General features: G+C 56.1%; 1 protein-coding gene across 1 annotated transcript in view; it reads left to right on the forward strand.

The window, feature by feature from the left end:
- Window positions 1–531: 531 nt before the first annotated feature.
- Window positions 532–19,783, forward strand: part of LOC118017824 (A disintegrin and metalloproteinase with thrombospondin motifs 14-like) — a gene marked incomplete at its 5' end in the record, with an annotated part of 71,522 nt that continues 52,270 nt past the window's right edge. Inside the window, 1 exon segment of the mRNA XM_035016084.1 lies at window positions 532–996. Coding sequence (XP_034871975.1) covers window positions 532–996 — 465 coding nt within the window.

Below are 19,783 nucleotides of genomic sequence, written 5' to 3' on the forward strand. Positions count from 1 at the left end.
TAAAAAGTTTTCTTTCTAAACTTGGAAAAATATAGAACCTGTATTCCCTCCCTCCCCCTCTCCGGCTCCTCCTTTCTCCCTGACACGTGCCCCGGATCCCCTGGGTTTCTAGGTGTGTTTGTTTTGCCAGCTGTGTTTCGAGAGCTTGGCAAGGAGGAGGGCCCTACCCCAAGCTGGTGACTTCAGCCATCCGTCTCTTTGCTCTGGGGGCTTTCGGGGAATCTCAGCCCATTCCTCGGCAGTGCCCAAAGTTGGAAGGCTAGTTGCTAGAGTGGCAGACAGGACTCTGGCATCATTCTTTTCTTCTGTTAAGTTTAACAGGGCCTTGGGGACTACAGGGAGCAAATTATGTCCACAGAGTTCTTGAACGCCGTTCATCCAAGTGCAGAGATCCTGAGGCTCAGGAAGCCCTGGATGAGTCTCTGATGAACTTGGGCTAAGGAGTCCCTCCGAGGCGACGCTCAGGGTTGCAGAGCCCCTCCCTGCCCCCGTGGGATTGCCCAGACTACTTTGCACAGACTACGTTGATATAACTCCTTGTTTATTCCAGCAGAACTGCGTCTCTCTGGAAAGCTCCGTGACTATGGTGTGACAGTGCCATGCAGCACGGATTTTCGGGGACGCTTCCTCTCCCATGTGCTGTCTGGGCCGGCAGCAGCCTCTGCAGGGAGTGCAGGAGCCGAGGGGGTGCCCCCACCACAGTCACACTCAGGTCGCCTCCGGGCGGCCCGCAGCCTCCTGCGCCAAGAAGGAGCCACCCTGCAGCCTGGCCGGGTGGGGCGCCCCTCCCTCTACTTCAATGTCACGGTTTTTGGGGAGGAACTACATTTGCGCCTGCGGCCCAACCGACGGCTGGTGGTGCCCGGAGCCTCGGTGGAGTGGCAGGAAGATTTTCGGGAGCTGTTCCGACAGCCCCTGCGGCGGGAGTGTGTCTACACCGGGGACATCACGGGCATGCCTGGGGCAGCTGTCGCCATCAGCAACTGCGACGGATTGGTAAGGGACAAGCCTTTCATCAAGCCAATTTTTGGCACGCCCCCCTCCCCCCCCCCCCCCCCCGCAGCTACTGAGCCAGTCTGACATAGTTTTCTCCTTAGCTCCCCTGTGTTTGGGACTCCTGTGGGCCTAGTATATGGTTTGGGCCAAGTCACAGGCTTCCCTGCTCCAGAGAGCTCTGCACGCCCCACTGGCCACCAGGTTCCCACTCTAGCGGGTGTGCAGGGCCTGGTGGGGATGGTGCCTTGTTCACTCCCTCACTGTCCGTGGACACACTGGGACTCCAGCTTGCCTAGCCCAGACACATGTGGGGGTAAGGAAGGCGGGCTCTGCTGGGATTGAATCCTGGCTGTACCCCTCACTGGCCTTGAAGCTCAGAGAAGTGACTCACCTTCTCTGCGCTGCTTTCCCTTATGTGTGAAGTGAGCATTTATTCATAATGCACATATTTACTGTGTGCATCCCCTGTGCCCTGCACTGTTCAGGCTCCAGAGATTATGGGAGGACCAGGGGCGCACATGGTCCTTTGCTCTCACAGAGGTGACGTGGTAGTGATGATGATGGGACCTACCTTACCAGATAGCATGGTCAATGGTCAGCACCTGCCTGGCATGGGGTCAAGGCTCTGGTGGTATTAGCGGCTGTTAGGATTCTTACTGTTATGTCCTTCCTTATCCCCCACTGTGTTTGGTCCTAAAATCAGCCTGCTCTTTCCCAGTGCCCTGCTCTGGGAGCTCCCTTTCTCAGGACCTGTTCCCTCCCTCCAAGCTTGGAACGCCCTGCTCGTTGGCTCCCTATGGTGAACCAGAAAGCCATGGGTGGCCCCTGTCTGAGGCTTGACTCATGCTGGGGTTCAACTCCATCCCCCGTGGGTCAGGTCTTTGTGAGCCTGTGTGGCAGGCCCAGGGACCTGGTGGGCATTCCTTCTGTGACCTCTGCGTTGTCAGGTAGGAGCCGACGTGTCCCAGGAAAGGACTCTCTTGCTCTGCCCTTTCGCTTGAAGTGAGGGATGAGTCAGATCTGGGGAGATGGGAAAGGGGGTCTTTCTTCCCTAGCAGGGCTGGGAGCACTCCTCACTGTCTTCCCATCCTTGTGAGGTGTCTTCCTGCTGAATGTCACACGACCTTTGTCTGGGCCAGTGCTTCTTGATCTTTTTTTCATTATCACCCCCCCCAAAGAGTCTTTCTAGCCATTTTTTTTCTCTGACTGCCCTCCTCCATGAAATTTTAATACCACAGATACACTGCACACCTGTTTATAAATTGCATGTGTATCTGTGCTTGATATATATATATATATATACATATGAAAAGAATACATTTTTTGCCTTCCAAAGAATGAGGTTTGTCCACATTGGAGGTGGTGGCGCCCCCCCTTGAGAGGCATGGTCTAGGCAGTGGTTGGTTTATCAAGGCTGAGCGTATGCTGGAATTACCCGGCCCGCAAGGGTTCTGTGAGGCCGACTTGGAGAAGCCCGGGTTGTGAGGACGGCTGCAGAAGGCTGAGGCCTTGTCCTGACGCCCGGGCGAGACTTAGGGGCCCCCCACCCTGGACCAGCAGGTGTGTGCAGCAGAAGCCTGCTGGGTGGGGCTCTGCTGTGGCCACAGTTTGGCTCGGAAATCCCAAGGAATGCTTGGAGTCGCCCGGGGACACAGTGTCGGGGCAGAGGGAGAGATGGAAAGTGCTGGAGCAGACCGGTGGCTTGACTGCATTGCATGGTGAACTCCTACAGCCCTCAGCCGCAGAGGCTGCCTGCCATTCCGGGACCGGGCTGTGTCTCCCACTTCTCTTGCTACCTCCGTAAAAGTACCCTGGGGCCCTGACACAGGTGTCAGTGGATGATCAACACCATCACTAAGTAACTGTCCACGGTCTTTGCTTGCCACCAGACCACCGCTTTTGCCTTTGGCTCTCTCCCGAGCCAGTCCCCGGCCACAGCCCAGTGCAGAGGTCTCCCCAGGCCAGAGGTTTCCACGTCTCCGGCCCATTCCAGAAAGCTGCCCTGTGTCCCCTGAGAGCAAGGGGCTGTTCGCAGAGACCCAGGTGAGCCACCTTTGGACTCAAAGGCCACAGTGCAGCATCTCTGATAAGATTTAGCTCTATATCTGTATGTGGTCTTTGGATCTTAACCCCATCTTCCTTGGCATCTCATGTCCCGAAGTCATTCCTTCCAAAAAACTATGTATTGACCACTGGCAATGGGCAAGTCCTCAGGGAGATGTAAGAAAATGAAAAGGACATGTAGAATAGTAGTGGCAGGGAGTCCTTCCCGCCACCCAGGCCCAGCCCGCACTGGGTCTCGCACATTCGTTAACTTCGCTCATCGTGTAGACGAGGAAACGGAGCCGCGGCGGGGAGAGCTGAAACTAATGCAGACAGCTTCTGTTCGCACAGGACCCAATAGTTGGTAAAACCCTTCAGTCGTATGTGGTGTGTATGCAGATGTTGTCATTACCCTGCTTTGCAAAGAGTTCCGTCCCTGCCCTCAAGGAACTTGGGTGCTAAGCAGGAGAAACCCCTCTGGTGGTTTCAGCATTCACTTGTTGGTTTGCCGTGGCCCGGTGGGGATGGTACTCAGTCGGTGGGAGTGGTTGTTGTCTTTGGTGCCAGAGAAGGTGACATATGAACGGGGCCTTGAAGGATGAGTAGAAGTTTGCTGGGGTCAGACGGCGGGGAAGGCATTCTGGGCAGAGGGAAGAGCAAGTGAGAGCGCATCACAGTGCCAGATGGAACTGGGGAGGGGATCCCAGGAGACACACTGGGAAGGTGGGCCTTGGCCTGACCTTGAGGGAAGGGCAGGATAGGAGAGGGGGTCCAGAGTGGGGATGGGGCAGCCCAGTATCTGGGAGTTGGCGGTACAGGGCTGTGTGACCCTGAGCAGCCCACCTTCCTTCTCTGGGCTCCACTTGCCTCTTGGGTAGATCTCCGAGGCTGGAATGGAAGGGCTCAGAGCCCCTGCCATCTCTGGCATCGGTGCTTTGTGACACGGGGCAGGCCTTGCCGAAGGGCTTTGAAGCCAGACCTCTCTAAACCTATAGTCGACGCCTCCGTCGCTGGCTGGTCCTAGGATCTGCTCTGTGTGGGACGGGGCTGCACTGCAGGTACAGGGAGGAAAGACACCAGCCCTGAGCTTGGCCCTCGTGGCCAAGCAAACCTCCCAAGTGTGAGAAGGTCTTGAACAGAGACTCCTTTGTGTGGACAGAATGCAGCCATTTGGATCTTAGCTGCTCTGGGGAGAAGCGCCATGTCTAAACTGGTGGCTTGACCCTCATTTCCAACTGGACCCTGCAGTGGGGGGCAGCAAGCATCACTGCCTTCCCATCTGCTGCCATCCCATAGAGTCACTCAGCCATGGGGCCCTGGGATGGACACTGGGGGAGGGTTCAGTGCGCTGTGGTTAACTCCTGCTAAGACCCAGGAATGGGGACTTCCTGTCACTTCCCACCTGCTCTTCTGGAGGGCCTGGTGTGGCACAGCGGTGGGGAGGGAGTTCAGGAAGGACCCAGGAAGGAGGAAGCCAGGACCTCTGGCCTGGATGAGTTTGTAGGGTGATGGGGACCCAGACATAAAAGCAGACAAATGACAATCTTGTGTGAGGCAGCAGCAGAAGGACCAATTTTTGGTTAGGGCATCTAGGAAGGCTCCCCGGAGGAGGTGGCATTGGCTCAAGCCTGGTCAAACATCATAAACATGAGAGAAAGTGCTGGGCCTCTGGCCAGCGGAGAGAATGACTGACCCAGGGCAGGCTTGAGAATGTTTGGGGGAAGGGAAGAAGGGCTGTGGGGAGGCCATGTTCAACCTGCAGAGTGTTTCCTCTGGGGCTGGGGGCAGCTGTGAGACCCTAGGGTCCCCAACTGGGAATGTACCCAGGCAGCAGCAGCAATCTGATGGACCACTGTCCAGGGCCTTTCTCGGGGAGCCCGGTCAATCAGTGTAGTGGTTGTCCCGACACTCCTGTGACCCCCAGCCTCTGAGGGCTGGTGGGTGGGGAGGGCCTGGGTCATCTCAGGACCCCTCCAGCTGGGGGCCAAGTGCAGAACAGACCCCCTGTTAGTGATTATGGTTCTGAATTCCTGAGAGGAACATGGAGACCTGGGGTCAGGGCCAGTTCTTTGTGGGCCCAGGAGGGATTGTGGGGTACAGGAATGGGATCAGGAGCGTGGGGACCCCACATACCATCTAGAACCCAGACTAAAAGGCTCCCCCCCCCCCCACTGCCATCTCTGCCTCTCTGGGTCCCGGGCCTCCCTGCCTGGGCATTGGGGCGATGGGGACTTGGCTGTGCTGTGTGTCTCCTCCCTTTGCCTTCAGCGATGCTGTGAGTCACAGGCCTGGTGTGGAAGGAAGGCACGTGTAGGCTTTGTCACCATCTGGTTCTGTTTTCCACCCTCTGCAGATCATGCATTTTTAATGGGTTACAGAGTAGACCCCTGGCAGGCCGTGGGAGGAGGGGCAGGGGGGCTGAGTCCCAGCCCTGCTTCTTATCCCCTGCCTAATGTACAAGTCCCAGCAGCTCTCTGAACCTCAGGCCTTTGTCTTTAGAATGGGATTACAGTGGGGGAGAGGGCAGGTGGCGATGGATGGTGACAAGGGCCGGGGTTTCGTTATGGGGTGATGAGGAAATGTTCTAAAATGGATGGTGGTGGTGATTGCACAGCTCTGTGCGTGTACTAAATACCATTAAACTCTACCCTTTAAATGGGTGAATTGTATGCTATATGAATTACATTTCAATAAAGCTCTTATAAAATGTGGCTGGCCAGCAGAAAGACCTGAGAGAGGTTTTGTTAGTAATTATGAGGAGACAGTCTAGGGTGGTGGAAGTGTGGGGTCTCTTTGCTCGGGTCCAGACTAGCTGCGTGACCTTGAGTGAGTTTCTAAATCCCTCTGGGCTTAGATTCCTCATCTTTAAGGGTGGGGGGCGCGTGGAGGAGCAACCACCTGTAGGATTGTTCAGAGGATTAAATAAGATAATAAAAAAAGTGCAATCTCTGGTATATGGCAGGGTCTTAAAAAGGGAGTTTATTTCAGTGATTCTTATAGTAATGTTTATTACTTCTCTATAGTAATTGCTACAGCAATCATAGTTACTATGAATAGTGGAAAACAGTGCAGATGTGGTTAGAGTCTGTTGTATTGCAAGAGTATGTAGATTAGCGGTGTTCTCTGGGGCGGGTCTGAGGCCATCTCTGGTCCCCGGGCAGGCCAAGCCCTGCCTTCCCTCTGCTTTGGCAATCTTCTCTGTACCATCAGCCGACTGGCACTTGCTTGAAGCGTGGAAGTGTGAGCATCATGACCCATCTGAGATAACCCCACGTGCCCTCCCGGAAAGGAATACTGAGAGGCTCAGGGGAGCACTATGTTAACAATTCATGGGCCCCTGCCCAGAAACCGGCCCTTGACCAGCTCCTGCGAGTGCAGGGATGAAACTCAACCCTGTCTCCCTCTCCAGAAGCCCATAGCTGAAAGAGAAGGCAGATGTGCGCAGTGGACAGAGTGAAACAAGGCAGACTGCATTGAACTTCAGTGTTTTGTGGGGATGCAGGGAAGCAGAATGCCCTCGGTGGGTGGTCTGGAGGTGAACATTGCAAAGGAGAGGTGCTCAGGGAAGGCTTCCGAGGGAGAGGACATTTGGGCCACATTTTAAAGCCACAATAAGAGTTCTCAAAGCCAAGAGGTAGAAACTGTAGGCAGTCTGCAGGGGAGGAAATCCTGTGTCTTCCCAGGATTCAGGAGAGGGTGAGTCATCCCAGCCCTCCGTGGGAGATGGGGAGCAGTGAAAATGTCATTTGGAAAATCTCTGCCTCCCCGTGGAGCTTAGACTTGCCCCTCTGGCCATAGGGAGCCATAGGAGGTTTGTAAGCTAGAGTTACATTCGTACTGGGGTGAGATGCTGATACCCATGCCACAGATTAGCCTGTGGCTCACTGGTGTTCCCGTCAGCACCTGTTCTTGCCACGGGGACTGCTCCTTGCTGGCGGGGGTTGGGGGGGGGCGGCGGTAGGCTGACCCGGCAGCTCTGTGGGAAGCCCCCGGCTCTGCCCTGCAGTCCTGGGGATGTGGAGTGTGAGGCCTAGAGTTCCAGAGGTACCCTCCTCCAGCCACCCAGCTGGTTTGTCTCTGTACATTGTGGCCTGGGGGCCGCCTGCCCTCACACAGGTGTGCTGACAACCCCGGGAGGGACAGAGGCGTTCTGGCCTCACCTCCTTGCTCCCCCTGCGTCCCCAGCCTGGAGAGTGGCTTCTGCTCTGCAGACCCCCACCCCAGCCGAGCTGATGCGTTCACACCTTGCTCTGCAGGCCCCCACCTTGGCTCAGGCTGTTCACACCTCCCACAGAGCCTTCCCCTTCCCTCGGCTTGATACATCCCCCCATCTCAGCCACCTGGTTCCCAGAAACCGGGGACTGGCTTACATCTTTTCATTGCCTAAGCGCGGAGCATGGGCTGGGGCTCACGCAGCCCAGGAGGCTGAGACTTGAGGTGCCTCCAGGAGCAGGGAGTCACAGGAGAAAGAGAAAGGGCCTGGGATAGTAGGGGAGGCGGGACTGTGCCCTGTTTAAAGGGAGTGCCGGTCTGGCTTTGCAAGGTCTTTGGGTATTTGAAGGAGCAATTAGCAGTGACGATTTTTAAGTGTTCTGTTTGGTTACGACGGTGTGTGGGCCCAGCACAGTAGGACAATTAGCTAGAGGCCTCGGATCGCCAGCAGGGCAGTTTGTGAGGGGATCTGCAACCAGATCACCCGGGTTGAAATCCCAGCTCCAGCTTTTACGTGCTGTGTGGCCTTGGACAATTACTGGACCTCTCTGTGCCTCGGTTTCCTCGTCCGTGAAGCAGGGATCATAGTAGAGGTCACTTCATGGAGTTGTCCTGCGTGCAAGGGGCCTATTAACACAGTACGTGCATTGCTCCAGCTGTTGCTATGGAATGGTGTGAGCTTACGGGTTGAATCTGCTGGGTCTGAGGGGCTGGGTGATGGGAAAGAAGAGGAAGTCAAGAGCATCTCATTAGTCTGCTTGACAACCCCCCCCTCCCCACCAGAGAGGTCCCTGGGCTTTCAGCTGGGCAGCCAGAGTCCATCCCGGTCCTGACCCCACCAGGCCTGTTAGTTTTTCTCAGGCTGCACCCTGCTCCCCGCACAGTTTGCATTCTCACCAGAACAGTCCCACTGGGTTCGCAAAGGGTGGGGTCTGAGCTTAGTCACCTGTGTGTCCTTCGGACCCTGGCACAGGGCCTGCCTCGGGGTGGGCTTTCGGTGGCTGCTGGGTGAGCTGACCCGGTGAGGGAAGGTGGAGGATTTGCTTCCAAGGTGGCATAAAGCTTACGTTTGCATCTCCTCAGCCCTGGCAGACGTGCCGGTCCGCCGTGGCATGCTGTCCCCCGAGTCCGCTTGCCCAGCGTGTGGTCCTCGCAGCCGCGACCCGGGGGCCTGAGTGGGTGTGTGAGCTGAGGCCTGTCTGCCTCCCTGCTCTCTGCGGCCCCCTCCTCTTTGGTCTCCAGAGCTCACGCCCCGTCCGAGGGTACCACGGAGGGTACCATGCCTACTCTTCTGGGGAAAACCCTGGATCTGCTCTTTAGAATTGATGTTTGTGGAGTGAAAACAGGAAATTATCTCTTTGGAGGGAGAGGGAACGCCTCACCAGGCTGACTGCGGGTCTCCAGCGGGGAAGTGGCCCTTCCTGGGTGCGGGCCATGAGGGCCTGGGGGCCGCGGGGTCGGAGGCAATGGTCAGCATGGGGGTGCCTGGACCTCAGCCACATCCCAGGAGGCGGGCAGCCTGGGTGTTGCTGGGGGGAGATACCACGTGGGGAAACCGAGGGGCTGGACCAGTTACCCACGGCTGTGTGACAAACTGGCCTAAAACGGACCTGCTTACTGTGACCGCACGTTCTTCCTCACCACTGTAGGTTGGCCGGGCACTTCCTCTGCTACTTGCTCCTGGGCTCCCCTGTGGCTGCACACAGCTGGAGGGTGGGCCGGCCTGGCAGGCCCGAGCGGGCCTCATTCCCGCATCCAGCGTCAGCGCTGGTCAGGCAGCCCCGCTCTCTCCGTCCTGTGGGCAGGACAGGCCTCTTGCACGGCTGTGTCAGGGGACGCTCCAGGAGAGTGTGGGCAGAAGCGGCAGGACCTCTTCAGGCCTAGTCTGGCAAGTTGCCTGACGTTGCTTCGGTGCATTCTGTGGGTCAAAGTGAGCCACCAGGCCAGACTAGATTTTCCGAGAGCAGGGGAATGGATGCCACCTCTGGAGGGCAGGGGACGGCGGAGTCTCCCTGCAAAGAGGCGTGTGGACAGGGCCAGGAAGACTGCAGCCAGCTTTGCAGGCGTTCTCCCACATGACTCCGGGCAAGTCACTTGACCCCTCTGAGCCTCAGTTTCCATATCTGTAGAGTGGGGGTCCTGCCTTGTAGTTTTATTCATTAGAAACCCAGCATGCTGCCACAGTGCCCGGAGCAATAAATAGTAGCTTTATCATGGTCACTGATCTCTTGGAATAAATATGGAAACTGAGGCAGGATCCACAGTAGGTTTGTTTCCAGACCTCTGGTCACCTGTTCCGGTGCTCTTCTTGCTTCCCAGAAGGCCCTGTCCCATCAGGGCCTCTCTCTGTCTGAGCGGACATGCAGGGTCTGGGTCCTGGGTAGTTTTCTGGTCCTCAAGGTGGTCTGGTCTTGCAGAGTTTCACCTCCCTAGTCTCCCCACAGCTGGGCCATGCTGTCTGCCCAGGATTAATAACTTACTTATGATATGGAATAAAAGCCAGACATCACCTCACTGCTGCTCCTTCTGAGCAGAGCCAGTGAGGGCTGGTCTGGGGGCTGGTTTTATTTTCCTGCCCTGGCATCCTCAGGCTGGCTGGAAGGAGGGCGGCCTCTGGGCCGCTGAGTGTGGTGGGGGCCGCGCTTGCCTTCCCTCTGTCTCCCATACTCAGAGGGGCAGAGGCCCGGGGGCGGGGGCCTTTTGGAGGGGACCCAGGGCATTTGTGCCGTGGGACGTTTCCAAGCCATCTGCCAGGGCTGGCATTCCATTTTCAGCAGGTAGGCCTTGCCCTGCCTGCAGAGCCTGAGAAACAACAGCAATGACTTGGACGACAGTAACAGTAATCTTTGCAGGCTGCCTCAGCTCTGGCAGCTGAGTTTCCTGTTAGCACAAATAATCCTCTTGTTATGAAAACCTCTAGTGATGAGTTCAGCTCAGCGTCATTTGCCCAGATGACCCTGACTTTGGCCTGAGTGCAGACAGCTGTGTCCGGAGGAGGCTTTCAGGGCCTCTTGGTCCCCTCTTAAGTTTTCCAGACGAGGAAAGTTGAGGCTCAGGGAGGGGAAAAGACTCACCCAGGGTCACAGAGCAAGTGTCAGGACCCCTGACTCCCCGTCCAGTGCTCCCCTACGATCCCACTCAGCCTCTCCCGAGTCAGTGGACAAGGACCTAGTAAATGATGACAGTGACTCAGGACGTAAGCCCTGTGCCGGCCAGAGATGCAGAAGCCATGGCAACGGCTTCAGAGCCTAAATGCTGAAGCGATTGGTCCGGCGGTTGCCTGCTGGGACACGTCCTGGCAAGTCCTCTGGCCTGGATCCCACTGCGAGGGCAGGATGCTCAACTTCTGCATGTCCTTGTTTCCCTGAAAACTGGGAAGCCAACTAAGAAAACACAGTGTCAGCTGCCCAGTTAGGATGTGAAGGTGGAACAAAGCCTTCTGGTGTCTCTTGGCCCTAAGTCAGCATTGCCACTGGTTTATCCATTTTCAAAATTCGGGAGGGCAGTGGGTTGCTGTTTCGCCCACATTACTTGTCAGAGGGTTATCAGACACCCTGCAGTCTCCTTTTCTTCTGCTTTCCCTAACACAGCCGAGGGGCCGGTAGAACAGGCCCCTTTCAGAGAAATGTTTGAAGGTGGAAGCGTTTGTCCAGACACAGTTGGTCTGAATGCAAACCCTGTTCCCAGCGGGTTGCCTGAAGCCTTTTGTCAGCCTTTGCTTTTAAGCCAACCAAATATTTGTACCTCTGATCTGTCCAGAAAATGCCCTTACCCCCCAACCCCCACGCCCCACAGCAGAGGTTCATTTCCGCCCCTAGAAGCTGGCAGGAGCCCACACTCTGAACGAGCTCCTCCAGCCCAAAGAGGCCTTGTGTTCTGTAGCCTGACAGGCCGCCGGCCTGGGTGTGTTGAGTGCTTGGTGCTTTGTCACCTCATAATTCGTCGTCCCTAGGTGGGGAGGCTCTAGGTAAAACATGCTGTCCCCTCAGCCGTGGCCACATTGTCTGGGGGAGCAGATCTCTCACGAAGGGCCATAATGCCCAAGGGAGTTCGTTAAGGAGGCTTGGCCCCAAAGATGCTTATTGAAGGGGGTTTTGTTCCAAAGTTGGCCCCCTGGTGTGGCTCAGTACTTGTGCTCCTGAAGCTCACATTTCAAAGAGGAATAGACAGGAATATCCCCTGGATGGGGACAGAGCACGGCCACAAGCCGCTGAGGGCACGGAGGAGGGAGCGATGATGGGGTGACATCTGAGCTCGGCTGGAGGGGCATTCCTGGCAGAGCTCACTGCAGCCATGAAGGTGCGGAGGGCCACATGAACACGTGTGGTTCCAGGTGTGGAACAGGGCCCATGCGGCTGCAGTGGGGGAAGGGGGGTGGATTTTTAGTGTAAATAATTCCAAAAGGGAAACAAACAGGGCTTGACAAGAAAAACAAGTCAGGGGGCGGTCCAGACACCACTCTCTCTGGGGTGACGGTTATGGCCTCCCTAACCAATCTCCCTGCCTCTATCCATGCCCCTGTCTCCATCACCAGGGGCAGCAGGGGCAGTCTTGTTCATTCCCAGCCCTTCCGTGATGCTCCTGTAGGGGGAGCCAAGCAGGCTGGGGCTGTGGTCCCTCCTCCCTGTCCTCCTGGGACCTCCTCTGCCCCTTCCCTCAGTGCTCCCCTGACTGCCCTCCTTCGGGGCCGTCCTCCCCAGATGCTGTCCCCTCATCTCCCTCAGGCTTTTGCTCAAATGTCACCTTCTGAGTGACCTCTTCCCTGACTCCATTCTTTAAAATTTCAGATCCCACTTCTCTCTCTGCTTAAGTTTTCCCCACGGCTCCTTCCATTTGGTATGCCATGGTTTTACTTATTGATTGCTTGTGTCACTGCTCCGTAGAACGCTGGCTCGAGGTGAGGAGGGGTTTGTGGCTGTGTCCCCAGTACCGAGAATGGGGCCTGCTCAGTACATAGCCCATGAATGAGTGAATGACTAGAAGAACTGTAGCAGACAGAGCTTTAGGAGAAGCACAATTGCAGAGGTGTATGGACTCGGGTACCTGCTGAGTGGCCCAAGCCACTGGGATGTGAGCATTTGCGTTGCTAGTTAATTGACAGGGTTTAGCACAGACAAGATTTGGTGACGTGTCAGAGTTCTGAGAAATCTGGAAAACATGCTCATGGTGCCAAGCCCAGGTCAGGAGTAAGGACAGCAACCTGCCCCAGCTAATCTGGATTCCTCTCCACTGAGGGCAGTGATGCCCAGAGCGCATGTGTGGTCAGGGGCCCCTCGTGGGCTGGAGCTGGGCCCTGCACGGGAATCCCAGTGACTAGGCCCACTCCTCCTTCCATCCCCCCATGCTTATCCGCCTTGCATAGGGAACCTTCCCTGCCACCACCACATCCCTCGTTTATCACTCGCTGCGGACCTGCTGTATGTCAGACTCGGTGGTAAACATTTTACATGCATGACCTCATGTGGGGGAAGCATGGCTTAAAACCAAGTCGGCACCCCTCTGGGCCAGGGCGATGTCAGATGGATGAGAGGGGAGGTCTGGCTGGGACAAGTGACCTGCGGGGGGGCTGGCCCTCAGTTCTGGGCGGGACTGGCCCACCTCTTCCTGGAGGACTGGACCTCTTCCATGGTCAGCTGCCTTGCTTCTGAGCTGTGGGGCTCCGACTGCAGGGCCACGGTGCAGGGAGCCCCTCCTCAGCTCAGGGCCTGGCAGCCACACTGCCTCCTGGCATTTGAAAGCTGCTTCCTGTCTCCTTGTCCTGAAGCTACTGCTACCGCCAAGACTCAGGGCCAAGCAGGGGGCCAAGTAGTGCTCCCAGCCCGAGCTTGGCGGGCCATGGTGGTGATAGAGGGGGACACTTCAGAGCCACGTGGCTCCTGGGCACAGGGAATGGAAAGTGGGGGTGGCTGCTAGCCTGGCAAGCTCTGCCCTGAACTCTGGCTGGGCTCCAGGGTGGGGGTTTGCTGCAGAAGGGGAGTCTCTGAGCACCTGCAGGTGTGAGGCCCTGCCCTGCCCTGGGCTGGGCCCTCTACTGCTGGGGGGCGGGGTCAGGAAAAGTGAGCACCCTTCCTTTAAAAATATTTACCAAGCTTTTGAAGACCTAAGCAACTGCTCTCCACGGTGCCAGAGGACAGAATCAATCATCCCCTTCATCATCATCGTAGAGGCACGGCTACTATTTGTTCTCACCCTCCGCACCGTGGACTGCCCAGCTTGGGTGGCCGTGACATCACTGACTTGCCACTGGCCACCCAGCAGATCACAGCCCCTCCCCGACTCACCCAGCTCAGGGCAATGTTGGTGAATTATCCTTCATTCCCAGTGGAGTCACCCCTGGAGGGAAGGAGGTGGTTAGGTTCTCAGACGGTGCCTAAGGCACAAGTAGATGCGGTGTGGACCGTCCTTGGTCAGGCCCCACCCAGGGACAGGCTCTCGACATAAGAGGTGTGCAGAAATGCAGCCTGCCCAGCACCCTCCCCCTCGTTCAGGGCCCGTTCTCATTGTCCTCTCCTTCCCTGTCTTGCCCATTTCCTGCATTATGACAAACAGATTCTGGTCGAACGACCGCAGCTGATACTACTCTGTGGAACTCCGATGACCCTTCAACATTCCATTGTCGAGAAACTTCCGGAGTCTAGATCAGTGGTTCCCAGCCCCGGCGGCACAGGAGAATTATCTGGGCGGCTCAGAGAACCTCTTGATGCCCGGGCCGCACCTGCTGAGATTTGATCCGTTGGCCTGGGGTGTGGGCTTGGCGCCAGTAATTCTGCAAATGCCCCTGGCGACCTGAATGGGCATCTAGCAGTGACACCCACTGCTGTGGCCTCCTGGAAAAGTCTACTGTTTGATGGAAAAGTTGGCGTCAGGTCGGGGGTGCCGGGAGAGCCAGGCCAGAGAAGGACGGAACGGAAGAGCCTGCCGCCCTGCCGTGGGCCGTGCCTCGGGAAGGGCCTTTGTGCGTCACGACTTCAGTCCATCCTGCCAGGAACCCTTTGGTTTCACATGGGGACTCTGAGGCTTGGGGAGGGCCTGCTCCCAGGTGCAGCCTCTACACCACTTGCTGGGAAGTTGGGGGACAGAAAAGGAGGGCTTCATGGGGTTGGCTTCCCTCTTTTGACCTTTGTTTAAAACGCCTCTTAAAATAATGATGCCTCGCTCGTTGCAGTAGGCGGGCATTCTGTGCAGAATCGACTTTCCTTTTCAGATGGGCAATCGTAGGAAAGTCAGAAAACACCTCAAAGTTTAAAGAGAAGGAAGTTGCTACGGTTTCGCCCCACAGAGCTCCCTAGCAGCTGGGTGCGTTCCCACGAACCTTTGGTGTGTCCTTTGTCATCTTTAAAATTACCCTGACCCGGTGCAGCCTCTTCTTCTTGGCAAGGACTTTCTCCCTTAAGGATCCTCAACCCATGGTATCTTTTCCCTCAGGGATTTCGTCCCGTGTACGGGCAGGGATCTGAGCGAGGAGGCAAAGCCAGGTCTCGGTGGAACCAGGAGTTAGAGGCTCACCACCCTGTGGTTCTAGGATGCTGCTCCCAGCACTGAAGCCACAGGCGCCCTTCCTGAGCCACGGGGACTCCCAGGCACACCGTGAACGAGGGTGATGGTAACCCTGGCAGCAAATGGGAACACGGGCACTGTCCTCGCTGTGTGCCTGGACCATTCCAGCCGCTCTGTGTACATTCCTCAGAGCAGGCCCAAGGATCGGTGCAGGTATAATCCGGAGACACAGGGATGTCGGAGTAACTTGTCCAGGACGACACGGTGCGAGAGTGACAGCACCCAGGGATGCTGGCTCGCGGCTCGCTGCATTTACCCACCATACCTACCACGGCGCTTCTCCCCCGAGAGGGATTCCTGCTGCAGATGCCCTGGGAAGCCTTTCACCCAGCACCTCCCAGGGTGTGGGGCCTGCAGAGGTCATGGCCCTGGGAAGGGGGCGAGCAGCCGTCATCCCAGATAACTACCTCCAGCTGGTGGGGGCGGTCGGGGCTTCTTCCGAGACTCCGGCCTGTTCTGGGAGTTCTCCTTCGGCCCGTGTGGGGCGGGCAGGACAGGGCACGCCAGCTGAGGACGAGCCGGGCAGCTCTCCGCAGCCTCCGGGGCTCCTTCCTCCCACCTGTCCCCGGAGTGGCTGCTCGGGAAGAATCCGCGCTCAGACTTGCCTTGGCGGGGGCCCAGGCCTTGGCGGCGCAGCCTGCCGCCGAGCTCCCGCGGCCTGGGGCTTCCACAGCAGGTTTGAATTACACGGCATCGCAGCGTCCGCGGGCCTTCGTCCCAGCCGTGCTGACTCACGCTTCCGCGGTCACGGGCGGCCCGCGCGGCTCGGGCACGAGTGCCGTCTGAGCGCGCGTGTTGTCTCCGTGCCTATGTGTCTGCTGTCGGCCGGCGCGCGTGCGGGCGCCGTCGCGTCGTGTGGCCTCGCCGTGCGCGCGTAGCCCTGTTTGCACGCATGTGGGTCATCTCTCATTTCCGTACATGTGTGTCATGCTTTTTTTTTAAACGGCTTTGTTGAGATACAGTTCACGTAGCACGCAGTTCACCTAATTTAGTGTGCAGTGCGCCGAATTTTTGTGATATGCGTAGAGTTGGGTAATTATCACCACATTCAATTTGAGGATATTTTCACTATCTCAGAAAGAAGCCCTGTGCCCTTTTGTGCACCGCCCCCCCCCGACCCCCCAATCCATTACCCCAGCCCTTGGCAACCACTCATCTTTCTGTGTCTATAGACTTCTCCATTCTGGATATTTCCTATGGATGGGATTGTATCCTATATGGCCTTTTGTGACTGGCTTCTTTCACTTGGCAGGATGTTTTCAAGATTCATGTGTGTTTTAGCATGCATCAGTTCTTCGTTTTGGGTTTGTTTTTTTTTTTAAAGATTTTATTTATTTGAGAGAGAGAATGAGAGAGAGAGAGCACATGAGAGGGGGGAGGGTCAGAGGGAGAAGCAGACTCCCCTTGAGCAGGGAGCGGGACTGGATCCTGGGACTCCAGGATCATGACCTGAGCCAAAGGCAGTCGCTTAACCAACTGAGCCACCCAGGCGTCTGGTTTTTTTTATTCATCCATTCATCTGTTGGTGGGCATGTGGGTGGTTTCTCCTTCTTGGTCACCGGGAGTAGGGCTGCAGTGAGTGTCCGTGTGCAAGTTTTTGTGTGGACATTGGTCGTCATTTCTCTGGGGCGTGTACCAAGAAGTGGAATTGTGGGGTCCTATGGTCACCATTTAGTATTTTGTGGAGCTGCTAGACTGTTGTCCAGAGTGGCTGCATCACTTTACCTTCCCTCTGGCCGTGTCCAGTGTGGAGGGGGGCAGAGACTCTGGCAGTAGCCTGCCAGGGCTGGGGTGGGGGTAGTTTCCCAGGTGGGGGATCCCTGAGGGCATGAGCGTGCCAGCAAGAATGATCGAAGAGAGGGTGAGCGTGGTGATGCCGGAAGGAGGGGCACTAATTACAGGAGCTGAGTTCTGGAGGGGGAGAGGGAGGGGAGCGGGAGGTGAGGACGGGCACAGCGGGGGGAGTTCATAGGATGGTGGCAGGGCAGGGGAGAGCCCGCCTAATGGTGCCTGTTTTCTCCTTGAAAACAAGAGAGGAGGAGGTGGGGACAGTGTTAGGAGTCTCAGCCATCGGGAGAGCTGGGATGCAGACATAACAGGGAGATGCAGCAGAATCACCAGCCAGCATCGTGCTCACATGAGAGTTGGGGCCGCTGATTCCAAGTGAGACCAGCTCTGCGTTGGTATGCAGACCTGGAGAGGTTGACTGGGTGGGTTGAACCAGGGCGGAGGCTTTTCTGGGACAGTGGGAAGGAGGAAAAGGCAGGGACAGAGCTGTGGGTATTCACAGAATTCTTATGCATCTAGACTGAGAAGTCCAGTTGGTAGGAAGGGAGGTGAGGACTTGGCGGGCGTGGGCAGTGGTGGTGGTGGGGTATGGACAGTGATGAAGCAGTGAGGTCACGCACTGGCAGTCTTGATGACGCTTGGTAACAGCTGGAGACAGAGTGTGGCGGTTGGGTGAGCAGGACGGTGGTGGGAGGGAAGCGGACACCTGCAGTGGGGGTCTCTGAGTTCCAGCCAGAGACACCATCTAGGCCAGGGCTAGAAGCAGGTGGCTGGGCTGGGGGTGGACCCGAGGGAAGCCATTTCAGGTTCTCTTGCCAATCCCAGTTGTGTGCATCACCCCAGCCTCCCCTTGCTCGGCTTTCTTTCATTTCCTACAGTGGAACGGTTTTAAGCTGGATTTGCTGGACGCCTAGAACGTGAGACAGCACAGGTGGCAGTAAAACCTTGGTAATGGAATTTCCAGAACAAGTTTGGGCCCAAGAATGTGCTCTCCTTGGGAGGTGGCGGGATGGTTGGTTGGGTTGGAGGTCTGCTCTACTTCTTTCTCCTCTGGGGAGGCCCCACATAAGCTCATCTTGGAAGGAGAAGAAGGAGGGGACCTGGCTTACCCTTCACCTGGCTTCACTGGATCTGCCATCTTGAAATAGGTCCTCCTGGGCATTCTGCAAAGGTTAATGAATCTGAGGGCACAGCAAGGGGCCTCTGGATTACGCTTTGCTAGAAGGAGGGCGTGTGGCTGTCCTTTCAGCACTCAGCCACCCACCTGTGCCTGGACCCCAGGCTCTGTCCCTGCTCTCTGTCTCTGCACTTGACCTCGCACAGATGGAGTGCTTTCCTGTCTCAGCCCAGACTTCGGCACCCCCACGGGACCCATATTTCAGTCTTTGGGGGTCTCTTCCAGGAGAAGTGTTGGCTTATTCTACCCTTGCCTCACGGTTTATGTGCAAGTACGTGCAACTGCAGAATAAACACGTTTAAATATACACATGTACACATACATACTAATTCTAAAATAACGTGGCTTCAGTTATCTGCTAAGATATGAGGGACCTCATCCTGATGGCAGACAGCTACCAGTGATCTGCTGAACTTGCTCAATTATGACCTACGGCAGGAGACAAGGATAAGCCAGTGCCTACCTCCCCCATCACCACATGGCCCGTCTCCTTCAGGCGCCCCGGGCTTACCCTCTGGACCTGGGGGCTTCTCCTGCAGGGAAGCTGGGCTGAAAAATCTGGGATAGTATGGCCTGGAGGCCTCTGGATGAAGACACAGCAGAAGGCATTACCTTTGCAACTGACATGATGTCACCGTCCATATTGGAGATGTCAAACAGGTCCCCCTCAGCCACTCATCTCCCAGGAAAGGCCCCTCAGTAGCAGCTGTAGGAAAGGGGTCCAGAGCCAGGCTGCTGGTGGCCAGGCCTGCGCCTTGGAGAGAGTCCATTTGGAGAAATGGCCTGAGGGCCTGCATAATATGTGGCTCAACTGGATATAACCAGCTGTTTGCTGTTGTTTGTGTTGCACGAAGGACCTTTCTAATATCTATCTCCACTGAGTTGCTGTTTCCACGAGAAGAAGGTCTGGGGGAAAACAGATAGGGCCAACATTTATTTTCCAGCAACTTATGTTCTGCCTTTTCTTGATGTCTTATACAGAAATTTGATTTGATTTGAGTTCTTTAAAATTAGCCACCACTTTTCAGAAATATAAACATCTCATAAATTGAGAGACGGGAGTAATTTGGCAGGGAGGCAGAGAGCCAGAACATTCCCGTTGCCAGTCTGTCTACTCCAAATGGTGCCTGGTTTCTTGGCAGGGCAGAGCTGGAGATAGTCCGCTAACCCTCTCACGGTGCAGATGGGGAATCCGAGGGCCATGGGGGAGGGACCTGCCCAGTCTACCTCCTGATCTGGTGGCTGACCTTGCCCACCCATCCCCTCTCCAGGAGGAGGGCCTCAGAGGCTGAGGGGACACCCAGCCTGGACAAGAACTGCCTATCGAGGCCAGACGCAATGCCCAAAATGGACCAGGAACATTGCTGGCAAATTCTGTCCTTGACCCGCAGTGGGATCAAGGTGGAATCCACAGTCACAAAGAGGTTTGAAACTGATTTCCCAGGTTGTATATTACAGGGCTTGGGTCTTTGCCCTCCCCAGTTAACCGGGATAGGGAAATAGGGGTTTGCTAACTCTTCCCTGGGGAGAGGCCTGTGCTGTCACTTACTTGCTGGGTGACTGGGCAAGTTTCTTTTTTTTTTTAAGATTTTATTTATTTATTTGAGACAGAGAGAATGAGAGACAGAGAGCATGAGCGGGAGGAGGGTCAGAGGGAGAAGCAGACTCCCTGCCGAGCAGGGAGCCCGATGCGGGACTCGATCCCGGGACTCCAGGATCATGACCTGAGCCGAAGGCAGTCGCTTAACCAACTGAGCCACCCAGGCGCCCACTGGGCAAGTTTCTTAACCATTCGGAGCCTGTTTCCTTATCTGTGAAATGGGTCTAGTATTTGCATCTATCTTATAAGGCTGTTGTAAAGATGAAATAATATATGTAAATATAAGTGGCAGATAGCGTTGTTACTAGCAGTGATAAGAGGACTGTTCACAAAGAGTAGAGTTGTAGGGAAGTGTGTTTCAGCTCACTAAAACCTGACCAGTGTCCCTGCACAGAATAGGTTAGATCTTG

Source organism: Mirounga leonina, unplaced genomic scaffold, assembly GCF_011800145.1.
Source record: "Mirounga leonina isolate KUSES-001 unplaced genomic scaffold, KU_Mleo_1.0 Mir_106, whole genome shotgun sequence".
NCBI classification, from domain to species: domain Eukaryota; kingdom Metazoa; phylum Chordata; class Mammalia; order Carnivora; family Phocidae; genus Mirounga; species Mirounga leonina.